At 38.1% G+C, this 10732-nt stretch overlaps 1 protein-coding gene across 2 annotated transcripts; it reads left to right on the top strand.

The window, feature by feature from the left end:
* Nucleotides 1-1992: 1992 nt before the first annotated feature.
* Nucleotides 1993-9672, top strand: LOC149837622 (chorismate mutase 1, chloroplastic-like). 2 transcript variants are annotated; one of them, XM_090006159.1, is made up of 6 exons: nucleotides 1993-2271; nucleotides 3061-3283; nucleotides 3380-3466; nucleotides 4455-4598; nucleotides 8998-9090; nucleotides 9174-9672. In XM_090006159.1, exons 1-6 carry the CDS (start codon nucleotides 2090-2092, stop codon nucleotides 9426-9428), a joined length of 984 nt encoding a protein of 327 aa, XP_089862285.1. In that variant the 5' UTR covers nucleotides 1993-2089; the 3' UTR covers nucleotides 9429-9672. The 2 variants fall into 2 exon arrangements, with proteins under 2 accessions (XP_089862285.1, XP_089862286.1); XM_090006160.1 differs by lacking the exon at nucleotides 3380-3466.
* The last annotated feature ends 1060 nt before the right edge of the window (nucleotides 9673-10732 follow it).

Below are 10732 nucleotides of genomic sequence, written 5' to 3'. Positions count from 1 at the left end.
ATCATTCTCTATGAAACAACTTTAGCTAGTCATTCGTGTTATTAAATTACATGGCATCTCGGTCTGAAATAGTTAGTGGTTATGTGGATACCCATAGAGAATATAATTATCGAAACAAAGACCTTATTCACACAGATTGCATTGAAAATATGTTTGTTAACTCAAATGAATAAAGCTTGATAATGAACATGTTTTTGAATGATGAACATCCATGAGCTTTGCATGAGTCATATGCAAAAATATGTTTTAATGAGATAGCAAGTTTTATTGCTTTCAAAAATTAAAAACTTCATATTTATCCTGCGGAGTAGCTTTATGAAGATAATATAATATCAATATGTGTGAATATACATTTAATGTTATATGATTACATGTGACTCGGTGTTGACCTACCAGACTTTTACAAGTCTAATCCATTTTATGGGCATACAGGTGAATACAAGTAAAAAACGATTATGAGTAAAACAGTGGATGACAGCATGTGGTAACAACATCGAAATCCAGAGCTTCTAAAAGATTCGGGCTAAACTTAAGATTTTGTTTATAATATTTTCAATCCTAAGTATCAAACTCTATTCATTTTATGGAATGATTTTTTTGAATGGTTTTAAACTCACTGACCTTACGCTGTTGATTTACATACATAACCCGCCTGAGGTTTTAAACCCAAGTTACAAAGGCTTTCATTGATGATTTTTAAAAAAAAAAATAAGTTTTTACTTGTTTTCAAGAGGTTAAAATTTTTGAGACGTCACAATATATACAAGGAGAGATGCTAGAGTGCTCGGAGAGTACCTATTCTCACGTACTAAAAATCATGGTTGTAAGTTGTATCTTCTCAATTAAACTCAATGGATGTACTGAGCTTGATAGGAATCATATTTTGGATCATGTTTTTTGACAGAAAAATAGGATTTTTTAAGTCATAAAATTTTGATACATCATGAGTCATTGATTTTTTAAAAGTCTTTAAAAAACATGTATCCAAAACTTGTTTTCTACTAAATAATGCTTATAGATCATATTTATTTAGGGTCTGATAAGCAAAAGAAGAATAAAAAATTTAAAAATCTAAAGTTTTTATTAAGTGAGTGTAGGTACTATCATTACCATATATATATATATATATATATGGCCATTGGTTTAAGTTGATTTGTTGAAAGCGACGTCATTAATTTTATGTTTTTTCTCTTGCTAACGTCCAATCTTATCACAATCCTCAATTACATTTTGCCAATGGCAAATGACTCAAGACAGCATATCAAATAGATCATTTGACAAGGACCAGCTTGGGCTTGGACAAGCTATTTAAGCTTGCTTTAAGCTCAATTGTGGGAGCCGCTGTTGGAAGCGGTGATGAAATGGGTGGATTTTGGCAATAACATCCTCATTTTTGAAATCCAAATACTTATAACACTGTCTCCTCTCCCAACTCCCAACGCCCCTCGCCCCTCCCAAAACGGTGACCCCAATCAACGAAGACCCTTGGGATTTAATGAATCCCCGTCACTCCTCCCAACTACCGCTACCAAAGTGAGGTCTGACTTCTGACTCGGATGTGGAGCGAGCACACCAGATTGTGAGATGAGTGGTGGCAGATTAATAAATTTGAAAGCAGGGCGGGCTCATTAGACGCTGACTGCTCTCCCACTTCTTTCAAGTTTTGGTCTTTTGTAAATGAGTATCTCTTGTTGGCTTCCCATATGATTAAGGTGTTTTAGAGAGAGAGAGAGAGAGAGAGAGAGAGAGAGAGAGATCCGTCCCCCTTAAAAAGAGTAAACAGTAGGTCCGTCCCCCTTCGAGGCTCCTTCCCGCTCTTTCCACCTCGCGAAGCAACGTTCCTTGACGACCACCACATGAAAGAGAAGTCCACAACATGAAAGAGACGTGTTCTCTATCTCTTTTTCCTTTCCCTCCCACTACTTCTCGTTTCCTTTATTCTCACCTACCTTTTGAACCTGCAGGAAAACGAGTAGTTAACCACCTCTCTCTCTCTCTCTCTCTCTCTCTCTCTCTGCGTTGAGTTAGCCAAGTTTTGTAATTAGAAGTTTGTTTTGTGCTTTCTTTGGGAGCTTCTTCCTCTTCAGCAATGGAACTGAAGGCTTTAATGACATCTCCTAATTCGTCAACCATTTACCGCTCAAGGATCTTGCCCCCCAATTCCCGGCTTGCTTTTGGATCGGCTCACCAGCCAGGGGTCTGCCTTCTGCGTTCTGTTTCTGTAGAGAAGAGCATTCGATCCGTTGAGGCTTATGCTATCTCTTCAAACAGGTAAAGAGAAGAAGAAACACTCGAATTCTTTTGACCAATGTGAAATATGCCATCGTCACCATTTCAAGGAAAATTTTGGTTTTTTTCTTTTTGCCTTTTAGGATGGCGGTATTTTTTTGTACGTGTCAACGGAATTTGAAATGGACGTCCTCTGTTTTAGAGTTCTTTTCACCTAAAAAGATGAACTTTCATTTCTTCAAATGCATACTTAACAAAAATAGTAATATTGTAATAAAATAAATAATAACCTGGACTTTTTAATAATAATTCCATTGAACATTATTGTTGTTGTAATCTTGGTTCTTATGGTTGGATTTTTGGACTTTTTTTCCTCTAGTTGTGGATTTTCCTTATATTTCTGCGTGAAATTTTTAAGTGGGTGTCGTGCTTTCCGTCTGAAAGTCGAAATTTATCCCGTATTGATCCTTCGGGTCCTTTATCTTTTGGGAATGTTAGTTTATTTTATGATGCTTTTATATGATGCCAATTGGATTTCTTTTGTTTAAACTATTCTTTTTCACAGATGGAATTTCTGAATTTCCAAGTTGCTGCGGCTGGAATTATTAACATGCACACACTGATGTTGTGTATGTGTACTTTGTTTTCTAAAGATTCAGACAGATTCTAACTAATTTATCTTAATTAAGGTGTTTGCAGAGAGTTTGCCTTATTTGGTTGTTTATAATTGCTTTTGTTATCGAGTAGTCACATATTATTACTATGTTTGATAGTGGAGGTTGGGTACTAATATTAGTCTTTGCTTTGCTTCACCCACCTTAATAAATGTAGTGTGGAGAAGAAAAAAAGGGTGGATCAGAGTCACAGCCTGACTCTCGAGAGCATTCGTCATTCTTTAATCAGACAAGAAGATAGCATAATTTTCAGCCTTCTTGAAAGAGCTCAGTATTGTTACAATACTGACACTTATGATCATGATGCGTTCTCCGTGGATGGGTTCCAGGGTTCTCTGGTTGAGTTAATGCTCAGGGAGACTGAGAAACTTCATGCGCAGGTACTATTTGACCTTACTATATAAGATGATCCGTTGACTATTGTTGTGTCATCCTTCTCTTTAATCATTAGAATCAGCTTTCTGTTGTTTATTCAGGTTGGGAGATACAAAAGCCCAGATGAGCACCCCTTCTTTCCTGATGATTTACCTGAGCCCCTGTTGCCCCCCATGCAGTATCCTCGGGTAAAACTGCTAGGTTTTGGGGAATCTCAAGAATTCTCATATCATACAAATCTACTTCTTACTAAGTTTCTTTAAAATCGGAGTATAGCAGTGAATAAATTTTCTTCTCAAATTGCATTGTGGCATTAATTCAACTTGAAAAGTTGGTTCCCTCAGGTGGTTAGTTTGGAAATCAAATTTCTCTGTTACCTGGATTTTAACTATTTCTGCTCATTTTTAATTTTTAAATTTTTTTTAATCCATGATAACCCCAAATTTTTTTATAAGACAGACCTAAGTTAATTATCCAGGATGCCAGTGTGAGTATCTCCTTTCCATTGATTATCATGCCCCAAGTTTTCTGCTGATATCACAGATATCAATGATGTTCAAAAACTTGTCATGGTCAATCAAGTCATTGGTTAACAATAATTTTCAATTGCCATTGATACAAAAGTTTCTAAATCATTATATTATTTTAACAAGGATAATTAATATACTGTTCTTATTTTTGAAGAATAATCACCTAAAGGATACAACTCAAAGCAAGAGTGTCTCAATATCCAGATGTTGGCTTGTATGGACGCTGCTTTGCCAAATTTGTGTAAAAGCAATAGCATTGCACTCCTTTTATTCACTTTTTGGGATTAAAGGACATTGAAGTTAACAGAGCATCATACTAAAATGCGTTTGTGAAATTATGTTGTGCATCGGATTGCACATAACCATTTATATTATACATAAACCATTTTTTTTATTTGGCTTTATTACTATCATAAATGCTCTTCTTTTGGTGACAGTAGATCCCGTGCAGTGTCTTGCTATGGACTGGATTTTGACATTGACAAATTTCACCAGCCACAGTTTTCTTTGATATTTTCTGAAACTGTGGTGTTCCACTTGCATTTTTTATGTTATAATAGATGATAATTTTTGGTAGATCAGGCTATCAAACATGTCGCTGATGCTTTTTGAATGAGTTATTGATTTATTTATGGTTTATCATCAGGTTTTGCACCCTATTGCTGATAAAATTAATATCAATCCTAGGATATGGGATATGTATTTCAAGGATCTTCTTCCAAGATTGGTTGAAGATGGAGATGATGGTAATTGTGGATCAAGTGCAGTGTGTGACACCATGTGCCTGCAGGTAAATGCATTTCTATTTCTTTTGGAGATCTTATAAATACAAACAGACAATGTGGTAAAACAGTGAATGTTTGAAGTGTAATTTGTGTCCAACTAACCTAGTTGGGCAGAGAGTTGTTAAAGTTTGCAACCAAACTTGTGTTGATCTTAATGTTGACTCAGTGCTACTGAGTATGATTTGCATGAACTCCAGGGACTTGGAACTAGTATTCAGGTCAATTATGTCAAGTTCAAGCCTGGATCATCAGTTCTAAGATATTATACCAGCATATCCTATGCACAACAACAACAACTACGCCTTCATCCCAAAACAATTGGGGTCAGCGATATGAACCAAAAAAGAAATTCATTTTGGGTCTTCCACATGAATCCTTTTCCTCCAATCATTTCTATCCAACGCCATGTCCTCGGTGAGGTTCAAAGCATTCATATCCTTTCCTATCATCTCCATCCAAGTCTTCCTAGGCCTACCCCGACCTCTTTTAACTAATATATTTTCCCATTTCTCCAACCTTCTAACTGGAGCATCATTAGGCCTTCGCCGAATATGTCCAAACCACCGTAAACGATTCTCTCGCATCTTATTTTCAATGGGTGCAACACCTACCTTCTTACGTATCTCTTCGTTCCGAATCTTATCTTTTATTGTATTTCCACACATCCATCTAAGCATCCGCATCTCAGCTACACTCATTTTTTGAATATGATGTCTCTTGGCAGCCCAACATTCCGTACCATATAGTAAAGCGGGTCTAATAGTCGTCCTATAAAACTTTCCCTTCAACCGCAATGGCATTCTACGATCGCACAGCACTCCAGTAGCACTTTTCCATTTCATCCACCCAACCTTTATCCTATGATTTACATCTCCATCAATTTCTCCATACTTTTGAATGATGGATCCCAAATATTTGAAATAATCATTCACCGGTATATCTTGCTCACCAAGCTTCACTACACTCCCATCACTACTTCGTTGCTTACTAAACCGACATTCCATATATTCAGTCTTACTCTTACTCAACTTAAAACCTCTAGCTTCCAATGTCTGTCTCCATAATTCTAACTTAGCATTAACCCCAGCTCTAGACTCATCAATCAAAACAATATCATCAGCAAACAACATACACCACGGTACATTTTCTTGAATTGATCTCGTAAGCTCATCCATCACTATCGCAAATAGGAAAGGGCTTAAAGCAGATCCTTGATGTAACCCAACCGTTATCGGAAAATTGGTTGTCACCCCTCCACAAGTGCGGACATTGGTTACTACTCCTTCATACATATCTTTAATTATACTAATGTACTTGAGAGAAACACCTTTCTTCATCATTGTCCACCAGAGAACGTCCCTAGGTACTCTATCGTATGCCTTCTCTAAATCAATAAAAACCATATGCAAATCTTTGTTCCTCTCTCTATATCTTTCAATAAGTTGTCTAAGAAGATGTATAGCTTCCATAGTTGATCTTCCAGGCATAAAACCAAATTGATTCTCCGATATCATGACAACCTTCCTCAACCTAGACTCAATCACCCTCTCCCAAAGTTTCATAGTATGACTCATGAGTTTTATACCACGATAGTTTGTGCAATCTTGTATATCACCCTTATTCTTATATAAAGGCACCAAAGTACTCTTCCTCCACCCATTAGGCATCTTATTTGTTCGCCAAATCAAGTTAAAAAGATTTGTCAACCATTCTAAACCTTTCTCTCCCAAGCATTTCCAAGCCTCGATAGGTATACCATCTGGGCCAACTGCCCTTCTTGATTTCATTTTCTTCAAAGCCTCTGCAATTTCTTTCTTTTGAATCTTGCGCATGAAGTCACGATTTATCTCATGAAAAGGAATGGAGAAGTCTCCAAGATCTTGAGCATGACTATCATTAAATAGCTTATCAAAATAATCTTTCCATCTCTCCTTAATCTCCTCATCTTTGACTAAAACCCTTTGCGTTTCATCTTTGATACATCTAACCATACCCAAATCCTTCGATTTCCTATCTCTCATCTTTGCAAGCCTATAAATATCCTTCTCGCCTTCTTTGGTATCCAACTTGTCATAAACCTCCTTATATATCTTAGCCCTCACGTTTCGAACAACTTTTTTAGCTTCCTTCTTTGCTATCATATACTTCTCCAAATTCTCATTATCACGACTCTTACTTAGATTTCTATAACACTCTCTTTTAACCTTAATAGCTAATTTGACATCCTCGTTCCACCATGATGTATCCTTACCTAGTGGTGCACCGCCTTTAGACTCACCCAATACCTCCTTAGCTACTTTTCTCATACCACCCGCTATCTTATTCCACATTGATTCTGAATCCTCCTCGAGACACCAATCAATTTCCTTAACTACCTGCTCTACAAACATTCCTTGTTTAGCTCCTTTCAGTGCCCACCACTTAATTCTAGGATTTATCCTATGTCTATCCCTTTTGCGGCATTGTCTAATTCTAAGATCTAAAATTAAGACTCTATGTTGTGTAGCTACACTTTCTCCTGGTATAACCTTACAATCGATGCAACAACCCCTATCTCTCTTTCTAAGTAGGAAAAAATCTATCTGACTCGTATTAACCCCACTTTTAAATGTTACTAGGTGAGACTCCCTCTTCCTAAACCAAGTGTTTGCTAAGATCATATCATAGGACAAACAAAAATCTAAAATCCTTTCTCCACTTTCATTTCTTTCTCCTATACCATAGCCTCCATGGATATTCTCAAATTCATCCCTACTAATGCCTACATGTCCATTAAGGTCACCGCCGATGAAAAACTTTTCTCCATAAGATGTCTCTTGTACTACTCCATCTAAATCTTCCCAAAATTGATGCTTAATGGAATCATCTAAACCTACTTGAGGTGCATAAACACTAATAATATTAATAATATCCGTACCTAATACTAATTTAATAAGTAAAATTCTATCACCCTTCCTACGGACCTCAACTACATTATCTATAAACTGACGACTCATAGCAATCCCTACTCCATTCCTATTCCTATTTATTCCTGTATACCAAATCTTATATCCCCAAGGTTCTATCACTTTAGCTTTCTCACCTACCCATTTGGTCTCTTGAAGACATAAAATATCAATCTTTCTCCTACACATAACATCTACTAACTCTACCAACTTACCAGTTAAAGACCCTATGTTCCAAGTGGCTAACCTAATTTTATGGTCTTGGACTAACTTCTTTACCCCCACCCGTCCAACAAAGTGAGGGAACCCTTGCCTATTTGACACCACACCCGGGCGCCGGTGTGACGCGTCGCTTCTGGGCGACGACCTAGCAACCCTTGCACATTTATCACTGCCTCCGGGCCTAGAGAGTACAGCGCGTCGCTCAGTAGGGAACGCCCCAACGAAATTCTCATATTGGTTCATTTTCATAGGATATGACAAAGTTTTTATGCTGGCTGTCACAGGCCTACCGCAACCCTCCTCCTTTATCCGGGCTTGGGACCGGCAGTGTATAACTACACAGGCGGAGTTAGCATATCCTATGCACAGTTGCTTGTAAATAAGGTGACCAACTTATATGACTAAACTCTACTATAGTTTTTTCCCAGGAGGAACTATATGATTTGACCAAGTTCATCTTTTTTTGATTGAATATTTGGCACACACAAAGAACACATGAAAAAATCTGAACGTACCTTGTTGAAATCAGAACTTGTAGATATATGGGCAAGAAAACTGATCGCCACAACTTGAGAGAAAATGATGCAGTTTGGTAGTAGAGCCTAAATCTCACATAGCTGCCAACAAAGAAAGGAAACCTTGTTCTCACAAAATGCCAGTTACTTGAAGAACCAGTCTATGCCCCCAGACCTTTATAGGATCTTAAGTTCATGTTGGTATGCCCAATTCTTTTCACTATACACTAATGTGTTTTCCAAAATTTTACAGCAGTGTAGTCAGCATTTAGAATCAAATTCAATACTTAAATACCTAAGAAGAGGTAACATGCAGTAGTGGGCTTGAGCTTTTCTTGGGCAAGAGGCAAAACAAAAATCGTGACTATGGGAAGCATTTTCTTCCATCTTTTCACTGGCCTGCAAGTAATAGGTTTCTTGTTCTTGCAGCTTCATTGTGACTTAATCTGCGTATGAACAGGTACAAAGTATTTGATGACAGGATTCACAGGTTTTGTTGATAGGCCTTAGATTTGAAATTATCAAAACAAGTGCAAAGTATGGATACAGCTATCTGGTGTTTGCATGGAAATCCTTTTATTTTTTCTGCTTTTTCTGGCACATCACATGGGAATTTTCAGATGAAACACGCATGAACAGTTATTGGCATTGATAAAATAGATTTTCAAGCCACAGGATTTCCAAACATTTCCAAATTCTTACACATTCTTATTCTCCTGCAGGCACTCTCTAAGCGGATCCACTATGGGAAGTTTGTAGCTGAGGCAAAATTCCAGCAGTCACCAGCTGTCTATAAGGCTGCTATTCTAGCGCAAGTACTGTTTTGCTGTAGATGTTTTTCCCTTTTCAGGGCTTTCCTTTCTTGTCAGCCAATTTACACTAACTTTTGATTTTGCAGGATAGGGCTCAATTGATGCATCTTCTGACATACGAGACAGTGGAAGCAGCAGTGAAGCAGAGAGTGGAAATTAAGGCTAAAATTTATGGGCAAGAGGTTAATTTAAATAGGCTTGATGAGAATTTGAATGGCCAAAAAGAAAAAGAAATGAAATACAAAATCCAATCAAACTTGGTTGCTGATCTCTATGGTGATTGGATCATGCCATTAACGAAACGTGTTCAAGTAGAGTATTTGCTCAGAAGGTTGGATTGAGCGGAAAGAGCATCATATCGTTGTGGCCACAAGGGGGCCATTTTCATGAAGTTGTGAATTTAATAACTATAGAATAAGTTCTGTTACACGAAATATAGGGTTTCTAATATTGAATCCACCTTGCCAATGAGCTGGCTAATTTGAACTTGACTAGTATCTTCATTACCGTTGCCAGTTAGAAGTGATGCTGAAATATAATGACTGGAATATTGCAATAAAATGTCAATCTTTTGCTGTTGGCTTCTTGGTTTGCGTGTCTTTACTGTTAGGAACTTCAAGGTACAGAGGCCCTGCATTGAGAGAGAGAGAGAGAGAGAGAGAGAGAGAGAGAGAGAGTCTTCTTTGGATCTGTTCAACCTTGGATAACCGCAAAAATTTCATGTGGTTCACTACTATTATTCTAATGAGAGCATAAGTGGGAAACGGGATAAATGGAAAAAAAAGAAGGGCTCTCACAAAAATTTACTCATTTCTCGAATATTCTTTCTACAAGAAAAAGGAAATGAAATTTTCCACCTTGTCAACACTGCCCAGGGTTTCAAGCCTCTCAGTGGCCCAGTGGATTGCAGTAAGGCCCATGGAAGGTCATCCATCTTGGTTCAAAGACTCGGTATAATGTTGCCTTTATGGTCTGCGCTAGGTTAAGCCACTGAGAAAACTAGACCCAAGGGGTTTGGCGTAGTGGGAGGGGGGCTTGGCTACTAGGCTAGTGGTCAGGGTTTCATTCTCATGGACGTTAACCCCTTGCATTATCAAGAGTAAGGGTATCATGTCTCTTGCTTACGCCGAAGCAAGACGACTCCCTGAGGGCCCAAGGGGGGTTGGTGTAGTGGTGATGGACCTTGGATATCATACGGGTGGTTAAGTTTCAATCCTTGTGGCCATCATCTCTCTGCACAAGCCCTGGCAGCAACGGTCCTAGCCACAGAGTTTTCTCACCTGGAGAGTCTATGATCTACCTGTTCTCAGGCCTTGGGTTTATCTATGTAACTCGACTAAAGGAATCAGTGGGAGGTCCTTTTTCTTTTTTAAAGGCAAGTTGGGGTAGGCAGATCCCTACCAGTTATACAACTATACCATTGGGTTTTGAACCAGCAACGATCCAAACACAAGGTGACGTGCACTAGCTGCTCCTACCAGACAAGCGAAGCCCCCTTTGGTCAGTGGGAGGTCCTATGCTAGACCAGTACTACCACACTTTCATGTGGTAGAATTTACATAGTAATTGAAGCTTCTTGATGTTGAGAATCTCCCTGTTCCTACCAACCATGTTATGGTGCAGCACAACACTCTTCATTGTCCAA

The sequence above is a fragment of the Nuphar pumila genome, chromosome 5, assembly GCF_984573655.1.
Source record: "Nuphar pumila chromosome 5, dmNupPumi1.hap1.1, whole genome shotgun sequence".
NCBI lineage: Eukaryota > Viridiplantae > Streptophyta > Magnoliopsida > Nymphaeales > Nymphaeaceae > Nuphar > Nuphar pumila.
Note: the sequence above shows the minus strand (reverse complement) of the source record. Positions and strands in the feature narration are given on the sequence as shown.